The sequence below is a fragment of the Pituophis catenifer genome, unplaced genomic scaffold (assembly GCF_029215685.1).
Source record: "Pituophis catenifer annectens isolate HBS135680 unplaced genomic scaffold, rPitCat1.0.hap2 SCAF_1, whole genome shotgun sequence".
Classification (NCBI taxonomy): domain Eukaryota; kingdom Metazoa; phylum Chordata; class Lepidosauria; order Squamata; family Colubridae; genus Pituophis; species Pituophis catenifer.
In genome coordinates this window covers 172692808-172718867 of record NW_027256881.1, presented here as the reverse complement: position 1 = coordinate 172718867, position 26060 = coordinate 172692808, and the positions used below count along the sequence as shown (strand labels likewise).

General features: G+C 42.1%; 1 protein-coding gene across 6 annotated transcripts in view; it reads left to right on the top strand.

Moving 5' to 3' along the window:
• The window catches only part of SPAG16 (sperm associated antigen 16), a 581714-nt gene that overhangs the window by 398167 nt on the left and 157487 nt on the right, over positions 1–26060 (top strand). For 4 of the 6 annotated variants that reach the window (XM_070933195.1, XM_070933192.1, XM_070933194.1 and 1 more), the window contains one exon: positions 11412–11477. The exons of the other annotated variants lie outside the window; for them this stretch is intronic. In XM_070933195.1, the coding sequence (XP_070789296.1) occupies positions 11412–11477 (66 nt within the window). The remainder of the gene's footprint in view (positions 1–11411; positions 11478–26060) is intronic. 6 annotated transcript variants of the gene reach the window in all.

Here is a 26060-nt window from a genome sequence, read left to right as displayed (position 1 = left end):
CAAACTAAATTCAATGGGCTTTATTAAGTCTGAAACTGATGAGTGCGTGTTCACAAAAAGATCTAAGAATGCATATGAGATAGTTCTTGTTTATGTTGATGATATTGTTTATATTGGTCCAAATAAGCAAATGAGTGAAATTTTTGCCAAAGCTTTGCAGAGATACTTCACATTGAAATCTTTGGGTCACATTAGCACTTATTTAGGTGTTCAGATTGAAAAAACACAAAAGGGGTTTAGTCTTTCACAAGAAGATAAAATTGAACAAATTTTGCATCATTGCAACATGAAAGATGCTAACACAACAAAGACACCCATGCAAACAGATTTTCACAACTTGACACAAGAAGCAAGTCCTGAATTCGAGGTTCAAACACTTTATCGTTCAGTCATTGGGTCACTATTGTACATTAGTAGTTGGACCAGACCCGACATTGCACTTAGTATTAATCTCTTATCATGACACATAGGTAAGGCAAAACAGTTTCATTGGACATGTATTAAGAAATTATTGAGATACCTAAAATACACTAAACACATGAAGTTATTGTTAGAACCAACACATACTGATTATGCAGAATTATGTTGTTATGCAGATTCTGATTGGGCAAGTGATAAGAAATCACGTAAAAGTACTTCAGGTTATATGATGTTCTTAAATGGATGTCCTGTTTATTGGCAAATACGTAAACAGAATTTTGTTTCTTGTTCATCTACTGAAGCTGAATATGCTTGTGTTTCAGATGCATGTAATTCTCTAACTTGGTTTGATGCTTTAGTCACAGATATCTGGACACACCCGATCCGACCGATCACCGTGATGGAAGACAATGAATCGGTGGTTTATATTTCTGAATCACATTTCACAGGTTCTAGGTGCAGACACATTGACATCCGTTATCAAAACATAAAACATTTAGTGAAAAAAGGTTTTGTTAAAATGCAATATGTATCTACACAGGATCAAATTGCTGATATGCTCAACAAACCACTTCCAGCAGCTCAACACGAATATCTGCGTATGAAGATGTGCCTTATTTGATGATGAACTTATATTCGCTCAACTGGCAAAGAAGGGGAATGTCACTGCGTTTTTTTATTTCCCAGCTGAGCTTCATTATTTTTGGACTAATAGACTTATTGTAGTTTGCCAAGTTCCTTATCAGTATTTTACTACGCATGTCCGCATTCTTTCACATTCCTTCACACACTCCTTTCCTTTGTTCTCATGCCACGGGGGTGTCGACTGCTGGAAAGCAGCCGGCCCGAATTACTTTCAAAATGTAGCAATTACTTTTCTTAGTCAGTGAGGTGTTTTATTTTCTTTATAACAAATAAATGAGTTTTATTAGAGAACTTTTCTTCGTGTTTCTTTTCAGAATATTGCAACTTGGAGAGGCCTCGATCCATCCTCTAATTAAATCAGGGTGATTTGTCCCAGAGCCAAACATGGGATTAATCAATGCCCTGACACCCTTCTTAATACTTGGTTGCAAATCCTTTGCAGTCAATCACAGCCTGAAGTCTGGAACGCATAGACATCACCAGACGCTGGGTTTCATCCCTGGTGATGCTCTGCCAGGCCTCTACTGCAACTGTCTTCAGTTCCTGCTTGTTCTTGGAGCATTTTCCCACCAATCCAATGCCTGATGAACCATCCAATGCCTGATGAACCACTGGCTAAGTAGTTTGCAGTTTCTTTATCCATTCTGTTAGGGAGAGGTACTTAGGTGACACTTGCGGGAGTTCAGGCATGGCTGCAGAGTCTCTGCCAGTTTCAATTTGGAAAGGAGCAAAGCCAGTGCTGCTGTATATTGTGTTGTTATATGCTACCTCTGCAAATGAGAGTAATTTTGTCCAGTTATCTTGCTGATAATTGGCACAACACCTATGATACTGTTGTAATACACCTTTGGTATATTCAGAGGCACCTGAGGACGATGTAAGGAATTTAGGCCTTTGGGGGGGCGGGGGGATCCCTAATATTTTCAAATACTCTTGCCAGAATTGAGAGGTGAATTGCACTCCTCAGTCAGAAATGATCCTCTTGGGAGCCCCGTGTAAACTATTTGTGTGTTGCACAAATAGTTTTGCCAGGGTTTGTGCAGAGGAGACCTTTGGGCACACCGCAAAATGTTCTTGTTTTGAAAAGAGATTGGCAGTGATCCATAGTTCATGGCAGTCTGTCACTGAATAGTAGTGAAGCACAGAAAAATATTAAGATCACAGCTGACACGCTGCTTACATTTTTTTCTGAATTTTTATTTTTGATATATTTTGTTCTCATAATTTAGCATATTATCTACAAGAAACAATTCTTCAATGTTATTTATCATGAGAAACTCAAAGAAAACTAATTGAGAATTATTACTATTATTAATAATCATTTATTCCACTGTCAGCCAGATGTTCAGATTAGATTTGGCATTTTTGTCCACCTATTGAATCTTTCCTAAGGACCTGGGATAGGCAGATTAGGACGTTTGATGTTGTTAAAGGTATCATCGCAGAATGTAAGCTCTTCCAAGTAAAGCTGCCTTTTGCAATTGATTAATTATGATTTTGTCAATGCCAATGGTGTTCAAGTACGCTTCAGTTGTTTTGGAATTGCAACCAAGGCACTACCTATTATTATTGGTACTACCTTTGCTTTCTTTTTCCACAGTTGTTCTATTTCTATTTGCAGATATTTGAATTTTGTTATTTTCTCCAGTTCTTTGTCTTCTAATTCTATTTTTTCCAGGTACTGTCACTAGCCAGCCTTTTTTGTCTTTGTTTATCTAACTGTAGATATGTATTACGGCAGGATGTTATGGCAGGTATCTATTTGTTTGAATTCTCAAGTTATTATGGTTCATGGCACAGTCAGCCTGGTGTTCAGATTGTATAATTATTATCTCTTTTATTCATTAAACATGAAACTCAGTCAACTGAACATTTAAAAATGTGTCACAAATACCACTGACTGGTGCTAATGGTTGATACGGGTTGCTGCCAGAGTCCTAGGTATCAACCAAGTATCTTCTAAAAATATATGATGTTCTGAGTAGCGCAGTTTTTTGCAGTTCCATTGGTATTATTGCAGGAAGCTGCAATTTCTTGATGTGTTTTGTAAAATTCTTGGACATAGGACCAAGTGCCCTGATAACAATGGGTATCACAGTTACAGTACATGTTTCATCCATAGCCGTGTAGTTTTGATGGCCAGGTTGCAGTATTTCATGATTTCTTCCAATTCTTTTTCTTCGACTCTGGTATCTCCTGGTACAGCGATATTAATAAACTGTACACTTCAGCCTTCAACAACCATGATATCTGGCATGTTATGTTCCAAATGACGATCCATCTGTATTCGAAAGTCCCACAAGTCTCATTTTCGATAACTTTTTCCACTTTGTGCTCCCATGACTTTTTGGATACAGGTATGTCGTATTTTTTACATAATGACCAGTGGATTAATTTAGCAACTCGATCATACCTAGCTTTATAATCAGTTTGTGCGCTTTTGCTGCACTCACATATATTATTATTATTATTATTATTATTATTATTATTATTATTATTATTATTATTATTATATCACTTCTTATTATTATTATCATCATCATTATTATTATGGTTTAAGTTGATTCTGAGAAGCTGAGTTATTGACTTACAGTCATGCAATATATTCTGCACTTTCTGAGTGACAATTTGATTGTTGTTCTTCTCAATTATAATCTGACATCCTAAGCAATTCAGTGCAGTTACTCAAGGTTCCTTTTTCTAGTATTAGTTTCTTTTAAAAACTATTTTTCATATGGCAGTAAAGTGCTGCACCCATTTCAAAAAGTGAAACACGTTGATTCCTTAATCTAGACTGAAGTATTGCATTCCACCTTCATTGAAACAGCTTTTTAGGGTAAAAGTCCCATGATGTATCCCACAGGTATAAGGAGAAATGTTACTCACCTGTATAACTATACCTGGATGATTTCTGCATGAAAAAAATGGAACAAAACATTTGTTGCTGTAGTGAAGTAAAGCTGCTAACTTTGATTGATTGATGATCATTGTTTATTAGTTATTAGATGGGCAGTCATCAGTGCTGTTTCTAAATCTTTGCTCTCTCATTAACTGCAGCTTTCTTGCCAAGCATGCCTGAAACAGAGAAAGGGACTTCATCTCTTTTCCAATGAGCATCTGAATTTTCCTTACAAATGGTTTTTGTTTTTCCTATGAAGCTAAAAGTGATCAAATTATTCAGAGATGAAAATCCAGAATTATTGGCCAATTATGATACTGCTTCAGTACCTGAGTATCGAAAAGATCCACACTAACTTTACAATAATTTGTTTTTCATTTAATAAATCAACACTGTTTGGCCTTTAGGTTAGACTATAACACAGAACAACCCTTTCTTCAGTCTTTAGTACTGCAAGGGCTGTCACAGAGAACAGGAACAAAGTTGGAAGGACCTTGGAGTCATCTAGTCCAACCCCCTGCTCTTGCAGGAGACCTATACTATTTCTGATAAATGGCTATCCAGTCTCTTCTTAAAAGCCTCCAGTGATGTGGCACCCTCAACTTCTGAAGACAATTTGTTCCACTGGTTAATTGTTCTCACTGTTAGGCTTTTTCTCCTTAGCTCTAGGTTGTTTTTCTCCTTGGTTAGTTTCCATCCATTGTTTCTTGTCCTGCCTACAGTTGCCTTGGTAAATAAGTTTCCCCCCTCTTCCTTGTGGCAGCCTTTCATGTATTGGAAGACTGCTATCATGTCACTCTTCGACCTTCTTTTCACTAGACGAGGTATACCCAGATCCTGCAACCTTTGTATGCAACGTTCTTTGTATGTTCTAGCTTCTAGGCCCCTAAACATTTTTGTTGGTCGTCTCTGAACTCTTTCCAAAGTCTCAGGATCTTTTTTGTATTGGGATGACCAAAACTGGACGCAGTATTTTAAGTGTGGTCTTACCAAGGTTTTGTAGAGCAATACTAGTAGTTCACATGAACTTGATTCTATCCCTCTGTTAATGCAACCTAGAATTGCATTGCCTTTTTTGGCTGCCACACATTGTTGGCTCATGTTTAGATGGTTGTTTATTAGGACTCCAAGATCCCTGTCACAGCTACTAGAGTTGAGCCAGGTTTCACCTAGTCTGTACCTGTACTTTTGATTTTTCTTGCCTAAGTGTAAAATCTTGCTTTTCTCTATGTTAAATTTTATTTTGTTGGATAGGGTCCAGTGAAGTAGTCTATTGAGATCCATCTGGATCTTGAGCCTGTCTTCTGGGGTGTTGGCTACTCCTGCCACATTTAAAAAGTCAGAAAAAAGAATCAGAACATTTAAAAATTCTACACTGGGTGCATTAAACTTGATTTATGTAGTAAATTTTTTTCTGGGTCCTGTGGCAACTTCCTCTGAAGGAAAACATGTTGGATTAAGTGCTGGTAAACTGTCCTACCACAGAACCTCTAAACCTGCTCATACAGATTGAGTAACATTGGCTAACTGAGCTAGATGAAAGGGAGGGTGTCATCCTCTTATTACTATTTTCTGCAGTATAATTAGCTGCATCTCCAGGAATAGTCTCTGTTCAGGAACTAATGGATTCATGAGTAAGATTCTTCTTTTCAAAAACTTCACAGCCCTGAGGCAGTACATGCTGAAGCAACACAAACAACCCTAGAGCTCTTTTATTTTGTATTGTTTTAGCTATTATGTTACCTGTTGAATATCAAGTGACAGTTTAAATAAGCCAATCAGGAATTAGTCCTGAGAGCGGGAAATTTAGAGGCACGTCAGTGGCTGAAGCCACGGACAGCTCCAGACTATATAAAGGGCTGCCGGGGCTAGAATAGCCATTGCTGTTCGGAGTTTAAATAAAGAGTATCCAGTTTACATTGTGTCGGATCCTTTCTTCAATCGCCCACGATTTAACATTGGCGACGAAGGTGGGATCTGAAGGAACAGGACGGCACAGCGATCTCCAAGCAATCATCAGCCACCCATCCGATCCACCGTACTATACCGGTCAGATCATCGGCTACCGTGATGTCTACAATCAGCCCACCCACTCCATTCAACCCAACTGGAGAAGATTGGGAAGCTTACATGGAGCGATTCTACATGTTCGTGGAGGCAAACGACCTATTGAGTTTGTCAGAACAGAGGAAGAGGGCCCTCTTTCTCACCCATTGCAGGCCAGCAGTGTTTAAAATGGCAAAGGCACTCGCCGCCCCAGCCGACCTGAAGACGATGACCTGGACAACGCTACAGGAGATACTCAAGGCACACTACGCACCGCAGGCATCATCCCTGGTAAGAAGGCATGAGTTTTACCGGAGGGACCAAAGAGAGGGAGAGTCGATCAGTGCGTTTGTGGTGACCTTGCGAGAAATAGCCGCCGCATGCGACTTCCTGAACCTGGAAGAGGTGATGAGGGACCGTTTAGTGCTGGGACTGAGAGACCTCACGTTACAGAGTAGGTTGCTGGCCAGGCCTCAAATCACATTCAAGGAGGCCTTGGAAGAAGCATCCGCAACCGAGGCATCCCAGAAATTGGCGGCGGCTATGAAGAAGATGAAAAGCGGATCGCCAGTAAAGGAGGAGGTGGCCGTGCACTACGAGAGAGCGGAATCGGAATCGGAGGAGGAGGAAGAGGAAGATGAAGTCCATCACCTTCAGGCCGATTGTAAAGAAAGACAACAAGGAAAGAGAGAGGCCTGGTGCTCGGGATGCGAAGGAAACCACCCAAGAGCCGAATGTAGATTCTGGGATGCTATTTGCCAGAGATGCGAAAAGAAAGGGCACATAGCGAGGGTTTGCAGAGCATCCCAGCCAGCCTCCAGAAGGACCAGACCCCCCCGTTCACCAACGAGCAGCAGAAAGTTCCAGACCAGCGGGAAGAGGCAACTGTTTGGGCGAGGACAAAGAAACGATGACCACTGGACAGACCGAGGTGAGACCCATCAGACCATCATGGTCGGCCACGCCAGCGCGGGAAGAGCGAATAAGATGGCGGCAACAGTCTTAATCGAGAGGAGACCCTGCAAGATGGAAGTGGACTCAGGATCCAGCCTATTGATGGTGTCCTGGATGACGATTAAGAAGCTGCTGCCACACATCACAGCCCGCGACCTCAAACGACAGCGCCTCATGCTCATCGACTACCAAGGGAACCGAATTCCTGTGGTAGGCATCAGCAAGTTCAACATCGCCTACAAGAGGTTCAAAGCCACGCTACCCCTCACAATAGTGGACAGAGACAGACCCAGCCTACTGGGCATGAGTGGTTCGAGCCACTGGGGCTAGCAATCACCGGCATCAATCACATCGGAAATGACGCCTGGGAGGAAGACCTGATGAGGGAGTTCGCGGAAGTGTTTAACGGTGAGCTAGGCAAGTACAAAGGGTCCCCAATCATGTTCAATCTAGACCCCCAGGTAGCCCCAATCCGAATCAAACCCCGGAGGGTCCCCTTTGCGCTACGACCCAAAATAGATGAACAGATAGATAAGCTGGTCATGCAGGGAGTCTTAGAGCCAATAGACCATGCAAGATGGGAAACCCCCATCGTGACACCCATTAAGCCTGATGGGTCAGTACTCTTGTGCGGAGACTATAAAAGTACATTAAATAAGGCGCTCCAACAAAGCGCATACCCCGTGCCGGTAATACAACACCTCCTGCATTCCCTGGGGAGGGGAAGAATCTTTGCAAAGTTGGATCAAGCACAAGCATACCAACAGCTGCCCGTAGATGAAGCCACCACGGAAGCACAAATGATCATTACGCACAGGGGGGCATTCAAATGTAAGAGACTGCAATTCGGGGTGAGCGTAGCGCCCGGGCTATTCCAAAGTCTGATGGAACAGCTCCTGCAAGGAATTGACGGGGTCGTCCCTTACTTCGACGATGTCCTGATATCAGCAAGAGACACGAGCCAACTGGAGCTGCGGCTGAGGGAGGTGTTGACAAGGTTCCAGAAAGTGGGGCTCAAAGTTAAAAGGGACAAGTGCCAGCTAGCGGAGACCCAGGTCGAGTTTCTGGGATACCTAATAGAGGAGTCGGGGATTAGGCCCACCCCGGGAAAGCTGAGAGCGATCAAAGAAGCACCCAACCCAAAAAATAAAACCGAACTGCAGACATTTTTCGGGTTGCTTAACTTTTATAATATCTTCCTGCCGCAGAAAACCACCACTGCTGAACCGCTCCACAGGCTACTGGACAGAAAGGCGGAATGGAGATGGGGGGAGTGAGAAAGGAAAGCATTCGAAGACATAAAGAACCTCTTAACTTCGGACAGAATTTTGGCGCAATACAGCGGGACATTACCAATAAGATTAGCATGCGATGCATCCCCTTTCGGCATCGGAGCTGTATTGAGCCACAAAATGCCAAATGGAACAGAAGCCCCCATCGCATTTTTCTCCTGAACTCTGTCGAAACCAGAACGGAACTATAGCCAATTGGACAAAGAAGCGTTAGCCGCAGTAGCCAGAATAAAAAGGTTCCATGAGTATCTCTACGGTCGGAGTTTCGAACTGATAACTGACCACAAACCGCTGTTAGGCATTATAGCAGGGAACAAGCCAACACCCCCCATTTTGTCACCCAGAATGCTTAGATGGGTGGAATTCCTAGCGGCCTACAATTACACACTACTCCACCACCCACATTATCAAGTAGAAAATTGGTTTGGAATAAAAAGTTTTAAAAAGAAAGAAAGAATTTTCTTAAATGGCCTGGAGCTAGCTTTAAAAGTAATAGTCGGCCCTTTATATTTGCCAGCTGGCTTCTTTGCATTTTTCCAAAGTCAAACTTGGCTGCTGGATTTTGTACCAGCTGAAATTTCTGGGTCAAATGTACAGACAACTAGATATAAATCACATCACTGTACTCAAGCCTAAAGGTCAGCAGTCTTTACAGCATGCTTTTAAGAGACTTTCTTCCAGAATGGGGTTGTTTAAGGATGTCAAATGAGCTGATAAAAAATAAAAAAATAGATTTGGGTCCCAAAGTATCAAACTGTGGGGAGCAATGGCACATATTGTCTTTTCCTGTCCTGGTCTAGAGATTATGAGTTTTATTAACTTCTAGGCATCTAAATCATGAGTTAAACTAAGAAAACATAGCCAGGAGAGTTTTGGTTTTCCCCAGCCCATTTTTCCACCATCTAACACCTATACAGATGTTGTTCTTCAAAGCTTACTTTGACACTGCCAACTCTCCTCTCCTGCTTTTTTTCTTTTACTCTATTTTCTTTGGCAGGATGATTTAAAACAGGAGTTCCCAACCCTCGGGCCATGGCCCATTACTGGGTCATGGTCTATTTGGAACCTGGCTGCATGTGTGGCAGGCCGGTGCACATGCACATGTGTGCAGCTCGAGTCGCATGAGCAGCATGCCGGCACACACATGCATGTGTGCATCTTAACTCATGTATGCGGTGCAGGTCCAGTTCCCCTCTCCCCCCCCCCCCCCCGCCAGGCTGCCAAGCCACAAAGGTTGGGGACCGCTGATTTAAAACATCCCTGAAAGAATAAATCATTGGATTACTGTTGCTGTGTACTTGATTTTACAACAGCAATCACTTTCCTATACTGAATTTTACAAATATAATTATTTTGACTCTTTTTCCCAATGGTTCGATGCTGGAGTACAGGGATAATAGACAGAGAAAGGAGCTGATTGCATGTAAAGTGTAAGGAAGATGACCTTGATAATGATAGGAACATATGTATAACCAAATGACAAGGGTGGAAACATGGCTTAAGTCTAAAGCAAGAAGAAGATATACACAAGCAATTCATGAAGACACCTCCCTAATTCACAAGATGATGTGGGGGGGGAGGGGAGAAGTAACGCACATGATTGATGTTAGCTTCACTTATGTAGATCAAATCAAGAAATCAACTCTACAAGAAGACTAAAACAATCAGTAATATTGGCTATAGTAACAGAATCTTGCAAGTTTGACTTTGCTTTATTCCCCCTTCCCTCTGCCCTTTATGCACATACTCACTGATCAAGATAAGGAGCTTTCTAGTAAAAAAAATAAAAATGGAAATAAAGACAATGGGAAACTAAGTATGGCTGCAGCTTTAAATTAATATCAAATCACAACTAAAATGGAAAAAAACCAACATTAATAATATCTAATGTAAATTAATGTAAATTGATTTAATTTACCCAGCAAAAGGACAATTTTCAGCACATTGTTTGTTTACAAGAGATATACATAAAATAAGACCATCTCAATCTATATATATAAAAGTGAAATACCACTCACGCATCATCACAAAATCTCCAAAACCGTAAAGCCTACAACTTGAAATTTGCCACATGTTCCTCTTGGCTTCTAGGTGCTCACTAAGAAAGGATTTTTCAAAATGACCATCAGAGCATTAGTATTTCCTATATTATTATTAACACGCTCTGATGCCAAGGAGTTCTACTCCCCCTCCCCACCTGATAAGAAATCTGTTCCAAATGCAAAACACAAGCAAAGGAGAGGAGTTTCAGTTTCAGTTTTACTTTCACAGCAGCAAGCAGGGGATAGGATAGGGGAGGCTTCTGTGGGGCAAGGCTGAGGGACAGAAGGGGAGAGGAGAGGCCGATCGTAACTACTCATTAATTTTCAAGTTGTAAGTGTTGATTTATCAAGCCTGATCACATAGTTTCGTAGCGGATCACGGGTATTCAGCTAGTCTGTTATAAAAAAGAAAAAGTTAAGTCAAGCTATTATGTATAGAAGCTATAGAATGTATAGCATATGGAAAAACAAAAACAAAAAATGGGAATAGCAATTTATCTTAATCTTTCTGGGAATTATTAGAACAGCTTAAGACCACTTGACCAGAACAACTTGACGAGAATTTCTACAGAGCTAAAACTACTAAGCCAACATTAATATAATGGCAATCGCTCTGGTGCATTTCCAGTCACAGAAAATAACACATATTAAAATACTTTTTTGAGAAATAGAAATATTCTTATTTTTATTTGAAATAAGTACATCTTTATTTTACCTTATTTTAGCATGCATAACTTTTGTCTCCCATTAACACTTCTGTATAAATATGTATCCAGAATAGTACATATTATATAAGTATAGACTTCACTGAAACATATTTTTTAATAAGTACAGTATATGTAGAATCCTAAGTTTTCTTATTTGTATGTATGTATCTATAAATACAGGAATTATTATATTAAAAGATGTACCATTTCATTTTTTTAAAAAGATCACATTTCATTCAGGTGTTTTTTTCAGGATAGTACTTAAGTGTTCTCTTTCCCAGTGAGTTGGTTTCCCAGACAGAACTACTGTATTCAAATGTTGTCTTCATATGATATTTTGCAGCTTGTTCAATTTTGATTTTTATCTTCTGATTTTTATGATCTTTCTTGTCCCCCCCCACCCCAGGGACTTTGTGCTCAAACATTCTATGGTCACTTGCATTCCTGTAACCATGCCACGTTCAACATGAAGGTAAGTTAAAAACAGTAAATAATTATAGTTTAAATAGAATATACATACATACAGTATATAGACATATATACATGTACACACACACAGAGAGAGAGAGAGAGAGAGAGAGAAAGTGCATGTGATATATATATATATATATATATATATATATATATATATATATATATATATATATATATATATATATATATATATATATATATTTGTTTTCTCAGGTTTTCGCGGGTGTTTGTATGTAGGTCTTTGGTTATTCGGGTCTTCTCCCACGTAAAATTGGAAGTGTCTTGGCGACGTTTCGACGAAGTCTCATTCGTCATCTTCAGGCTGGTGTTCTCGGCTTCGTGCTTCCAGGAGCAATGTGAGATCGCAGCTGTCTCTTCCTTTTAACTGCTAGTGGAGGTGTGAGCTGATTGGGTGGGAACTTGGCTGTGTTCTGATTGGGTGGAGGTGTGTTCTGATTGGTTAGGGGCTTGGCTGTGCTCTGATTGGCTGGGGTTGTGTTCTGTTTGGGTGGGGGCTTGGTTGTGCTCAGCTTAGTCTGAGTTGCAGGGGGATTTGAGCTCAAATTTGCTTTCTGAGGTTTTCGGGTGTATTTGTATGTAGGTCTTTGGTTATTCGGGTTTTCTCCCGTGTAAAATTGGCGACGTTTCGACAAAGTCTCATTCGTCATCTTCAGGCTGGTGTCTTCAGCCTTGTGCTTCTAGGAGCAATGTGTGATTGTGGTTGTTTCTTCTTTTCAACTGCCAGTGGGGGTATGAACTGACTGGGTGGGAGCATGGCTGTGTTCTGATTAGGTGAAGGTGTGTTCTGATTGGGAGGGGGCTTGGCTGTGCTCAGATTGGGTGGGGGTTGGCTGTGCTCTGATTGGCTGGGGGTGTGTTCTGATAGGGTGGGGGCTTGGCTGTGCTCAGGTTGGTCTGAGTTGCAGGGGGATTTGAACTCGTGACCTGCGTTGCTGTTGTTTGGCTCCATGTTCATGGTCATGCCACATCTTCATGGAGTGTGTCAGTTTGCTTCATGTATGGATTGGAGGGGTTTAAAATGGTTAATGATGCAGCTGTGGTCTGGCTTCTGGTTTGTGGTCGTGCCTCATCATCGGTGTGGGTTTGGGTTTGCTTTTTGCGTGGATGTGTGGAGGTGACATCCTGTGTTGTTATCATGAGTGTGGGTCTGGTGTTATTCTTTGTGTTTGGGATTCGTTTGTCAATAAGGGCAGGTTTCCAAATGGCTGGTAGGCGGGAGGTATCATCTCTTTTATTCATGCTGTGGGGACATTTTTCTATCTTGATGGCTTCTCTGATTATTCTGTTGTTGTTGTTGTTTTTTTGAGAAAAAGTTTTTATTATTTTTTTATAATCAAACAAATAACATTTTCACTTGTCTATTTAAACATTTATAAACCCAACCTTCCACCCCTCCTTCCCACCCCCTCCCCTGACTTCCCAGAAGAAAAACAGGGTATAAATTTTACCAAGCATACGCTTAAATAAGCTAAATTAATGCAAGACTTAAAACCCCCTAGACCCCTTAACTCCCCTTCTACAGATTATTCATCAACCTCCCTTTAAACTCAAAATAACATATTATCCTTTAAGCCTAAGAGTTTTAAAAACATTCACAAACACTAATAGATCATTCAAAGCCTAAAATTCTCGTAATACATCTGTAAGATATTCTTAGTTCATTTACTTAATCATTTTACTCTCCCTCCTACTTTTATTCTCAAAATTCAAATATTTTTCTTAAACCTTAATTAATCATTAATTGAGTTCTTAATTCATTTACTTAATCATTGTAATTAGTCATTAATACATCAATTATTAGACCAAAGAAAATTAATCTTCCATTCTTCCTTTCTTTCTGTATTTTTTCCAATCTTTCTTCCTCCCTCTTACTTTTATTTTGAGGAGGTTTTGAATTTCAACTGGGGGTTGATGTATCTTTAAAACTTGTCCCTTTCTTGGAACCATTTCCTCTGATTTAGAGCCCCCATATCGACTCTTCTTGCTTAAATAATCAGTCAGTTCATAGAACGAAAAGTTAACTCGATGAGTTTGCAAAGAAAAGTCCAGTTGTTGCATTTCAGTTAATTGTGTGAAAGCCTCTGCCAGATCTTCCGAAACCTCGTAGGGCTGGTCAATTTCTTCTTCTTTCTGCTCCAAATTATATTTTTGAAAAGTTCTGTCAGTTAATTCCAAAAGGGCAGGAAGAAAGTTTGAAGATTCTTGAGAATCAGCCAAATCCAGCTTCTCTGTTTTAGCCAAAATGTCTCCTTCATTGTCATTGTGCTTTCCTTCAAAAACATCCTCATTTGCTTTTATATCCTCCACCAGTTCTATAAATTTTCGTTCCATGATTGCTGTAAAGTTATTAATAATTACAATTTGGTTGTTCATGGCTTCCTTTATAAATTCTGTAAGGTCTCTAAAAAAATCCTCTTGGCTCTGTGAGTCAGTTCTCTGTGTCATTTCTGATGTCATTAGAGAGCTTCCACCACTTTCAGGAACTCCTTGCTTGGAAGCCATATTATTTTAAAAGAATTTTTCTTTTCAAACCCGTAAAATCTCTTGAGCAGCTTTCTCAGATTTATTTGTAGTTTATCAAGCAAGATAGTCTTTTCTACACCCAGCTCTCAAATCCCAACAGCTTAAGTCCAATCTCTAAGCACAAATCTATTAACAAGCACTTAACTTTCACTTTTCCAGCCACAATGAAGACGCCATTTCCTCCTCCAGCTCAGCAAGATCAAATAGAAACAATGTATCCCAGGAGTTAAGCAACATACTTGCAAAGGCTTGTTCTCCTGCTTCTGTTCTGTCTGCTTTTGGAATCAATTAATCTCCTTGTTGAGAGCAGAGTTGGTCGCCGGCGTCTGGCTCCGTTTAAAACGGAGTCACCACGGATCCGGAGCTTCAGTGGGCTGAACGGGGAGCTCTCACCCTCCAAGCCCCTGGAATTACTCCAGGGGCTCCCGGGAGCTCTACCGTCGCCCACCAGCTCTCCTCTCCTTCTTCTCCCGAAGGTGAGGTTTTCAAGCCGTCTGACAGCTGATTAGCGCTGTCAGAATGGCTCCAACGGAATCGCAGGGCTGGCGGTCCGAAAAGACCGTCCGCGATGCCGGCGGTGCCAACCGGAAGCCTATTCTGTTGTTAAAGTGTTCAGTTTTGGCGATAGTTCTGGTTTTTTTAAAATCAATTTTATGTCCTGTGGCTTTAAGGTGTTGGACTAGGGAAGAAGTTGGTTCCTCTTTTCTGACTGAGTTTTTGTGTTCTTCAGTGCGTGCATTTATTCTTCTGTTGGTTTGTCCGATGTATGAGGTGGGGCAGGCGGTGCATGGGATTTCATATACTCCTTGATTTTCTAACTCAATTTTGTCTTTGGGGTTTCTTAGGATGGTGGATATTTTTCGGTTTGTACAGAATGCTGTCTTGATATTGTGTTTGTGGAGGATCTTGCTGATTCTGTCTGTGGTGCCTTTTATGTATGGGAGGAGAGCTTTGCCGTTTTCTTGTTCTCTGTCTTGGATTTTAGTGGGTGTCTTTTTTTGGATTAGGTTAATAATCTTGTTTCTTTGGAATCCGTTGGATGTTAGTATGTTAGTGAGAGTATGTAGTTCAGTTTTTAGGTGTTGTTCATCAGCTAAGCGTTTTGTTCTGGAGATGAGTGTCTTGGCTACGGAGTTGATCTGTGCTGGATGGTGGTGTGAGAGTGTGTGTAGATAGCGGTTTGTGTGTGTTTTCTTCTGGTAGATGGTGTGTCCTAGGGAGCCATTGGATTTCTTGTAGACTAAGACATCTAGGAAGGGAAGTTGGTTGTTAGCTTCTGTTTCCATGGTGAACCTTATTTTGGGGTGTAGACTGTTGAGGTGTGTGAGGAAGTTGTCCAGTTTTTCTTTCCCGTGTGCCAGATTACGAAGGTGTCGTCTACATATCTGAACCAGAGTTTGGGTTTGTGATCAGATTTTTTCAAGGGCTTGGGTTTCAAGATGTTCCATGTAGAGGTTTGCGATGACAGGTGAGAGGGGTGATCCCATGGGTGCTCCTTCTATTTGTTTGTATTTTTGTCCTTTATACATGAAGTATGTGTTGGATAGGCAGTGGTTAGTTAGATCTAGGATGTGCTTGGGGGGGTTATATTTGTTTTGGATAGCTGTCAAGGATTCTTTGATTGGCACTTGGGTGAAGAGGGATATGAAAAGAAGAAACAACCACGATCACACATTGCTCCTAGAAAATATATATATATGAAGAGACAGACATTGTGATCTCTGGAACTTAAAATATATTATCCACTTAGCTTTCGTTAGCCTCTGCTAACATCGCCAGAATGTAAACTACCACATATGAAGGAGCACAATCACACATTCAATTTTCAAAAGGCTGAAGTTATTGCCCGCAATGCAACTAAAAGGGGCGCCTATTTTCCAACAGCAACTCCATCAATAAGCACATCAACCTGTTACCGGCTTACCAAGCATTGAGGCACTGGGAAGGATCCTGCAGGGTGAGCAGAGATCGATTTCTATCTGGGAGTAGAGATTAACGGCACCCCCCTTTGGGCATGCAGATATGTTCTGTGGAGGCATAGCCAACCCGGGCTGAATGCTGAGCAACCCAGCAGAGCAGCCTCAAGCCACAATAGATATGGATAATGAGGAACGAGCCGGGCCTGTCACAAGATCACAGGCAAAACAACAAACGAATTTGGTTGCTATATCAAATGTGCCTGTGAGGCGGAGGTGGTGGTGTGTGGGAGGAGGCTGGAGAGAATGCTGTTAAAGCAATAGCTGACAGCTCAGTGTTATTCCCTGGGGATGGGCAGCCCAAGTGGTATGCAATAAGGGAGGAAGCAACAGGAACCAAGCCTCCATCGATTAACATGTCTGAAGTAAAAACAACAGAACTAATTATAGGTGGGAGGCGGGTGAATGGGCCTATCACATGCGCAATGGCCAAATTGATCAATAATATATAAGGCTGAATATCTCTTCAATGGTAGTTTACACTCTGATGATGTTAGCAGAGGCTAACGAAAGGTAATCATAAGCTTCCTAACAGACAGGAAGCAGCAGGTAAAGCTAAGCTAAGTTAAGAATCACATCAGATACCTGTACAATTAGCACAGGGGTCCCACAAGCTGTGTGCTCTCTCCACTTCTCTTCTCTCTATATACCAATGACTGCATCTCAAATGATCTATCTGTTAAACTACTTGTCAGGTTTGCTTCCTTCAAAGTCCAGGAAAGAATGAGCCAAACTCCATATTTTATAGAGTAATGTACTTTTACTGGAAAATGAAAGGAACGCAATCAAGGAAAGCTGAAACTAAAGCATTAGGCGCGAAAGTTGCATATAGAAAGCATCCCCTCCCACTGTTCATCATTAATCACCCAATCCAGAGGTCAGATGGACACACGTCTGGCATCGTCATCAATCAGGAACGTGATGACGGTGGACCCGGTGCTTAGGTTTCGTTTCTTCAAAAATCCACCAGCTTGCTTCCCTCCCCCTCCGCTCTTCCCTCCCCCGTTTCTTATGGCAGCCAAAGAGGAAAATCGGAGGCTGACATTCGGCCCCTCCAGAGAAAAGACGTTAGTCCTAAATAAGGAATAAGAAGGGAAGGGAGAAAAAGATTGCAAAATAGACATTAAGGCTTATCAGGATATTTGTTGTGAAACAACTGCACTTTCTTTGGTGCCTGGACATCACTTTTGTTCACCCACTCAGCTTGAGACAACGGGAAATGTTTCCAGGCCACCAAATATTGCACCCTACCATGGTGCTTCCTAGAGTCTAAAATTTCTTTGACTTCGAAATGTTGCTCCCCTTCAGTGTACTTGCTTGGAGAACAAATCCGTTACTGCCCAAATGACTGTGCACCCTTCACTTTCTGGTAAGTCCACAATAAAATCCATGGATATTTCCTTCCAAGAGGCATCCGGTCTTGCTACACTCTGCAACAACCCAGGTGGCTTCCCCGGAGATCTTTTAGCCGAGGCACGCACTGGACAACTAGCCACGTTGTCCGGCCCTTTTTGAGGGCAGGCCACCAAAACTGTCTTTTAACAAGATGTAGAGTTTTAACAAATCCAAAGTGTCCGGCTGCCTTGGCATCATGAGCATATTGTAATACTGTTAGTCTTAAACTCTCGGGAACATACAATTTAGCCCCAATCCAAGCTAGACCATCACGGAGAGTGCATTCATTTGAATGGGTTTTAAACCATTCGTCAGTTTTTAAGGCTTCTTGTAATTTCTGTAGTAGGTCGTCCGAAAAAGCTGGATCGGCCCTTGCCTGAGCTCTGGTAGTCATGGGCGCTGCCAGTTGTGTGGAAGGGATGATGGGTTGAACCACTTCTTTCTTGGTACTGTTGTATTGAGGCATTCTGGAGAGAGCATCCGCCATGAAATTCTTTCCACTAGGAATGTAGCGTAGGGTAAAATTAAAACAGTTGAAATGTTGGGCCCAACGAGCTTGCTTAGGTGACAGTTTACGTGGTGTTTTCAACGCCTCCAGATTTTTGTGATCTGTCCAAACTTCAAAAGGGTGCTTTGCTCCTTCCAGAAATTGTCTCCACGTTAACAATGCCCATCGCACCGCAAAAGCTTCCTTTTCCCATATGGCCCATCTCCTCTCAGTTTCTGATAATTTACGGGACGTGTAAGCACAGGGTTGTAATTCCCCTTCTGCGTTCTTTTGCAAAAGTACTGCTCCCACAGCCACGTCGCTCACATCTGCTTGTACTACAAAAGGCTCTTCCATGTCTGCATGTTTGAGGACCGGCTCAGCAGCAAAGAGTCGTTTCAATTTGTCAAAAGCTGCTTGACACTCCATAGTCCATTCAAGAGGTCGTGAGGGCCTTGGTTTTGCCTCACCCTTAGTTTTCAGTAGATTTGTTATAGGCAGTGCTATTTTGGCAAATGAGGGGATAAACTGTCTATAAAAATTTGCAAACCCCAGGAAACTTTGTAACTGTTTGCGGGTGCGTGGGGCGGTCCATTCAAATACGGCCCGAACCTTTCCAGGGTCCATCTCTATCCCCTCATGTGATATGCGATATCCAAGATAGTCAATTTTACTTTGATGAAACTCGCACTTAGAAAGTTTGGCATATAGTTTAGCAGCCCTGAGTTTTTTCAGAACCATTCGCACCAATTTTACATGATCGTCCATGTTCTCTGAGTAGATAAGAATGTCGTCCAAGTAGACCAGAACCCCCTTAAAAAGGTGCTCATGCAGTACTTTATTAATAAGAGCCTTGGTAGTACAGGGGTTTAAGGCACCCTGTTATTAAGCTGGTTATTAAGACCAGCTGCCTGCAATTACTGCAGGGTTCGAATCTCGCCAAGGCTCAAGGTTGACTCAGCCTTCCATCCTTTCTAAGGTAGGTAAATTGAGGACCCAATTGTGGGGGCAATAAGCTGACTTTGTATAAATATACAAAAGGATGAAGGCTATTGCTGAACACATTGTAAGCCGCCCTGAGTCTTCGGAGAAGGGCGGCATATAAATCAAATTAAAAAAAAATAATAATTGCATGAATACTGCAGGGGCTCCCTGTAGTCCAAATGGGAGTACTTTAAACTGGAAACATCCAAGTGGACAGCTAAATGCTGTTTTCCACTCATCTCCCTTTTTAATTCTCACTCGGTAGTAAGCTTCCCATAAATCAAGTTTGGTGAAGATTTTTCCCTTTCCTAAGTGAGATAACATGTCCTTCATGAGTGGTAGGAGGTAAGCGTTCTCTACACAAATCGCATTTCGGTTCCTATAATCAACTACCAAGCAAAAGGAACCATCCTTCTTTTCTCGGAAAAACACCGGTGCTGCCACTTTTGGTTTGGCAGGTTTAATAAACCCCCGTTCTAGATTTTTATCAATAAAGTTTCGCAATTCCCCTAATCCTTGAGGGGTCATGGGGTAGATATTTGGTTTAGGAAGTTTCACACCGGGGAGTATTTCAATGGTACAGTCCGTAGCCCTGTGAGGGGGCAGTACATCTGAGGCTTTTTCACTAAAAACTTCGCGGAGATCCCAATATTCTTTTGGAATCTTCTCCTCTCCTTCAATGTGGCCTACTGCCATTTCCACAGTTTCGGGTCCTGACCTATCTTCTAGGGGGGGGTTCCCTCTCCAATCTCGGTTTTCCGGTGCGAATACGCAAGATCCCGGTTTTCCAATTAACTCGTGGGTTCCATCTACGGAGCTATGGCAGTCCAAGTATGAGGGGTCGTTCCATGCCAGGGGCCACAATGAATCTGAGATTTTCTACATGATCCCCCAGCTGCATTTCAATGAGTTCAGTCACAAAACTCGCTGGGCCCCCTCCTGCAATAGATCCGTCCAACTGACAGAACGCAATAGGCCTTTTTAGCGTTTTTAATCTCAGGCCCATCTTTTCCACCACTTTCGGGCTGATTATGCACCTGGTGTACCCAGAGTCTAGTAGGGCTAATATCTGCGCTTGTGTCCCTGTGGATGGCACCCTTATTTCTATGGGGATGAGCATGGGGTCCTCGGTGTGACTCACCAGATAGTCTGAGTCGGAGTCCGTCCCGCTGTTGTCGGCAGTGGTCGGAGTTCCCAACTCACCCTCGTTTCAGGGAGCGAACTCAATGACTTCTCCTTTCAGGGCGGTGCCGTGGGTTTTTGCGGGTGTTTTGTTGGCCTTCCTGGGCCCCAAACTGGTGGTCTTAGGTACTGGTTTGGAGAAACATTCAGCAGCCTGATGTCCTTCCTTCCCACATTTGAAACAGGTGAAAGGCTTTGACTTTGGTTTGAATTCTGCTTTCCTTTCGGCCATTTTAGGTGCTCCCTTACGGTAAAAGGAGGATGACGGGTCTCCAGCATGCCCCCCTCTGAGTCGGCTTCGGGCCAGCTCGATCTCCACATCCTCAGCTGTTATATACCAACTCTGCAAATCTTCGGGAACCCCCCGGCCTTTACAATCCTTGTATATCTCTTCATTCAGCCCATCTTTGAAACTCTCCAGGAGAGCCGCTTCTGACCACCCTGTCATGAAGGGTGCCAGCTCGCGGAATTCTTGGGTGTATTCTGCCACTGATCTCCGACCATGCTGGATGCTTTTCATTCGAAGTCTCACTTTCCGTTCAGCTAGGTGGTCTTCAAAATGCCTCCTAAGAGCTCCCATGAATTGGTTGTAGTTTCTTAGCAAAGGGGAGTCATTATTGTGGAGGACCATCATCCATTCAGCTGCGGCTCCCTCTAATACGCTCGTGACGCATCTCATTCAAGCAGCATCTGACAAATAGTTTCCCTCCCCATCTTGCATGTGGTTCCACACTTGAGTCAAAAAATAACCCAAGGTCTTCGGATTCCCATCATATTTCCCAGTTAGGGGGGGGGAATTTTTGGTTTTTTATGTCTGCGGGGAGGAGCCTGCAAGGCTGGGGGTCTCTGACCTGTTGCATCCCTCACTCGAGCCCCTGAAGTCTGAGATGTTCTTTCCTCAGCTTCCTCATCTCCTCCCCCACAAGCTGTTTCTTCCGACTTCCCTCTGGGGCCGTCTCCTCCCTTCTCCACAGGGAACCCATAAAACTCACGGTTTTTCTTCAACACCACAGAGGAGTTGCGCTGCCTGTGCCAGCATGAGTTTCTCCTTTTCTTTCTGCAGCCACACTGCCTCCCCCTTACGTGGTCTGGAGCTGGTTACACCCTGGGGGGTCCCTCCCTAGTCTGGCAGCCTTCCTACTCCTTTCGACCATCTGGTTTCCTCAGTCTCCTCTGGGAGCCAGAGTCTTCTCAACCATTCAGCAGTTTCTTCCTCTGTTTGAAATGGAGGCATCGCTGACTCCGATGCTCCCATTTGCGTTTCTTCAGTCCCCTGATCTGACATGATCTGGATCACAGTCCCCTTGGTGGTTTTCCGGGATGACTAAAGTGAGTTTCAGCTTAATGTACTTTTACTGGAAAATGAAATGAACGCAATCAAGGAAAGCTGAAACTAAAGCATTAGGCGTGAAAGTTGCATATAGAAAGCATCCCCTCCCACTGTTCATCATCAATCACCCAATCCAAAGGTCTCCCAGAGGTCAGGTGGACACACGTCTGGCATCGTCATCAATCAGGAACGCGATGACGGTTGACCCGGTGCTTAGGTTTCATTTCTTCAAAAATCCACCAGCTTGCTTCCCTCCCCCTCCGCTCTTCCCTCCCCCGTTTCTTATGGCAGCCAAAGCGGAAAGTCGGAGGCTGACACTACTGAAGTTCACAGATGACACAACAGTGATCAGTCTCATTCAAGACCATGATGAATCTGCATACAGACGGGAGGTTGAACAACTAGCCTCGTAATGTGACCAGAACAATCTGGAACTGAACATACTCAAAACCGTAGAAGTGGTGGTGGACTTCAGGAGAAACCCTCCGATACTACTACCTCTTACAATACTAGACAACACAATATCAACAGTAGAGACCTTAATATTTCTAGGCTCTACCATATCTCACCACCTAAAATGGACACCCAACATCAAAAACGTCATCAAACAAGCACAACAAAGAATGTTCTTTCTGTGCCAACTCAGAAAGCTCAAACTGCCCAAGGAGCTGCTGATACAGTTCTACAGAGGAATTATTGAGTCTGTCATCTGCACCTCTATAACTGTCTGGTTTAGTTCTGCAACCCAACAAGACAGACACAGACTTCAGAGGATAATTAGAACTGCAGAAAAAACAATTACTACCAACCTGCCTTCCATTGAGGATCTGTATACTGCACGAGTAAAAAAGAGGGCTGTGAAAATATTTACAGATCCCTTGCATCCTGGACAAAAAATGTGTCAGCTCCTACCCTCAAAACGACACTATAGAGCACTGCACACCAGAACAACTAGACACGAGAAAGTCCCATGAGGTATCTCACAAGTATAAGGAGAAATGTTACTCCCCTGTACAACTATAGAGCCTTGATAGTACAGTGGTTTAATGCACCCTGTTATTAACACAGCTGCCTACAATTTCTGCTGGTTCGAATCTCTCCAAGGCTCAAAGTTGACTCAGCCTTCCATCCTTTCTAAGGTAGGTGAAATGAGGACCCAGTTTGTGGGGGCAATAAGCTGACTTTGTATAAAATATACAAAAGAATGAAGGCTATTGCTTAACGCATTGTAAGCCGCCCTGAGTCTCCAGAGAAGGGCGGCATATAAATCAAATTTAAAAAAAAAAAAAAAAACTATACCTGAGCCATCACTCTGCTAAACAAATAATTCTATCAACACTGTCAAACTAGTTACTAAGTCTGCACTACTATTAATCTTATCATTGTTCCTATCATCTATCTCCTCCCACTTATGACTATGACTGTAACCTTGTTGCTGGTATCCTTAAGATTTATTGACTGTTTCCCTATGACTATCATTAAGTGTTGTACCATATGATTCTTGATTAATGTATCTTTTTTTTAATGTACACTGAGAGCATAAGCATCAAGACAAATTCCTTGTGTGTCCTATCACACTTGGCCAATAAAGAATTCTATTCTATTCTATTCTATTCTATTCTATTCTATTCTATTCTATTCTATTCTATTCTATTCTATTCCATTCCATTCCATTCCATTCCATTCCATTCCATTCCATTCCATTCCATTCCATTCTATTCTAAGTGGATAATATATTTTAAGTTCTGGAGATCGCAATGTCTGCCTCTTCTTTTATAGCTACACCTGGAACTTGTATCTTTAGGATAGTTCGAGATTAGATAGATAGATAGATAGATAGATAGATAGATAGATAGATAGATAGGTGTTTTTCTATCGAGACACCTCGTCTATCCCAGCATGTGGGAGGGAGCATACTGCATCCCTTTCGCCTTTCAGCCCCAATCCAGGAGCCCTCAAGCAGTCGCATTCATGACAAACCATTTTTATATCAAATTTATATTTTGCTGATAAAGAAATAAAGGGAGACTAGTATAGAGAAGTCTTGGGACAATTCTGGCTCCCTCAACTAAGAAACAGAGATGAGCACTGCCCTATAGAGTCGGAGATGACTGAACTTAGGAAACCTTTACCTTTACTTTACATACATGCAAACATTCATTCATACAAACATATAAAATCTGTATATCAAGTAATTTGCTGCTGGATATATAATCTATTTGAGTTTTTGGTTTCCTGAAATCATTATTTTCCAATAATAACTCCAGAAGAAGACACTATTCTCCCCATTGAAAGGAAAAAATCTTTATACTGTTTTTTTCATTTTCTATGTGGCTATTGTTTCATTAATCATGTTCATGTATATACTTTATATACATACATACATATATATATATATATAAATCCAATGGCTCCCTAGGACACACCATCTACCAGAAGAAAACACACACAAACCGCTATCTGCACGCACTCTCATACCACCACCCAGCACAGATCAACTCCGTAGCCAAGACACTCATCTCCAGAACAAAACGCTTAGCTGATGAACAACACCTAAAAACCGAACTACACACTCTCACTAACGTACTAACATCCAATGGATTCCAAAGAAATAAGATCACCAACCTAATCCAAAAAGAAACCCCCACTAAAATCCAAAACAGAGAACAAGAAAACGGCAAAGCCCTCCTCCCATACATAAAAGGTACCACAAACAGAATCAGCAAGATCCTCCACAAACACAATATCAAGACAGCATTCTGCACAAACCAAAAAATATCCACCATCCTAAGAAACCCCAAAGACAAAATTGAGTTAGAAAATCAAGGAGTATATGAAATCCCTTGCACCACCTGCACCACCACATACATCGGACAAACCAACAAAAGAATAAGTGCACGCATTGAAGAACACAAGAACTCAGTTAGAAAAGAGGAACCAACTTCTTCCCTGATCCAACACCTCAAAGCCACAGGACATGATATTGACTTTAAAAAGACCAGAACTATCGCCAAAACTGAACACTTTAACAACAGAATAATCAGAGAAGCCATCGAGATAGAAAAACGTCCACACAGCATGAATAAATGAGATGATACCTCCCGCCTGCCAGCCATTTGGAAACCCGCCCTTATAGACAAACGAGTCCCTAACACAAAGAATGACACCAGACCCACACTCACGAGAGCCACACAGGATTTAACCACCACACATCCATGCAGAAAGCAGACTCAAACCCACACTGATGATCAGGCACGACCACGGACCAGAAGCCAGACCACAGCTGCATCATTAGCCACTTTAAACCCCTCCAATCCATACATGAAGCAGACTGACACCCAACATGAAGAGATGGCACAGCCATGAACACGAAGCCAAACAACAGCAACACAGCTCACCAGCTCAAATCCCCCTGCTACTCAGACTAACCCGAGCACAACCAAGCCCCCACATAAACAGAACACACACCCAGCCAATCAGAGCACAGCCAACCCCCCATCCAATCAGAGCACAGCCAAACCTCCAACCAATCAGAACACACCTCCACCCAATCAGAACACAGCCAAGCTCCCACCCAATCAGTTCACACCCCCACTGACAGTTAAAAGGAAGAAACAGCTGCGATCACACACATTGCTCCTAGAAGCATGAAGCCGAGAAAACCAGCCTGAAGATGACGAATGAGACTTCATCGAAACGTTGCCAAGACACCTCCAATTTTACGCGGGAGAAAACCCAAATAACCAAAGACCTACATACAAACACCCGCGAAAACCTCAGAAAACACACACACACACACACACACACACACATATATATAGATATATATATACTATAAAATACTTTAGAGTCCTTTAGAGGACTTCTGTTTACCATATGTTCAATTTTAACCAATTGCAATGGTGCAATTTGTTGCTGAATTGTCTTACCCCTCCTACTTTGATAGAATTGCATTTAGATTCCTGGATGATTATCAGGGCAATATTTTTGTTAAACTTGGGGGGGGGGTATTCAGATTGTACCATCCTCCACAACTCCTTAAATATATATATTTAAAAAACCTCCAAAGATGAAATAAGAAAACAAAACATTCCTATCTATTTTAACAATAAGATTATACTGACAGCATGTTTTATTTCCATTGGTGCATTATCTGCCTTCCCTTTCTGGAAAGGATATTTTATGCTGATATCAGGACATGTCAGTTAATGAAACCAATTTTGGTTACCATACTACAAAAAAGATGTTGAGACTTTGGAAAAAGTTCAGAGAAGAGCAACTAAGATGATCAAAGGCCTGGAGACTAAAACACTTGAAGAACAGCTGCAGGATTTGGGTTTGGCTAGTCTAAACAAAAGAAGAATTAGGGGTGACATGATAGCAGTATTCCAGTATTTGAGGGGCTGCCACAAAGAAGAGGGGGTCAAATTATTCTCCAAAGCACCAGAGGGCAGGACAAGAAACAATGGTTGGAAACTAGTCAAGGAGAGAAGCAGCCTGGGATTAAGCAGAAACTTCCCTACAGTGAGGACAATTAACCTATGGAACAGCTTGCCTTCAGAAATCATGGGTGTTCCATCACTGGAGGTTTTTAAGAAGGGACTAGACTGTCACTTATGTGAAATGGTATAGGTTCTCCTGCTTGAGCAGGGGGCTGGGCTAGAAGACCTCCAAGGTCCCTTC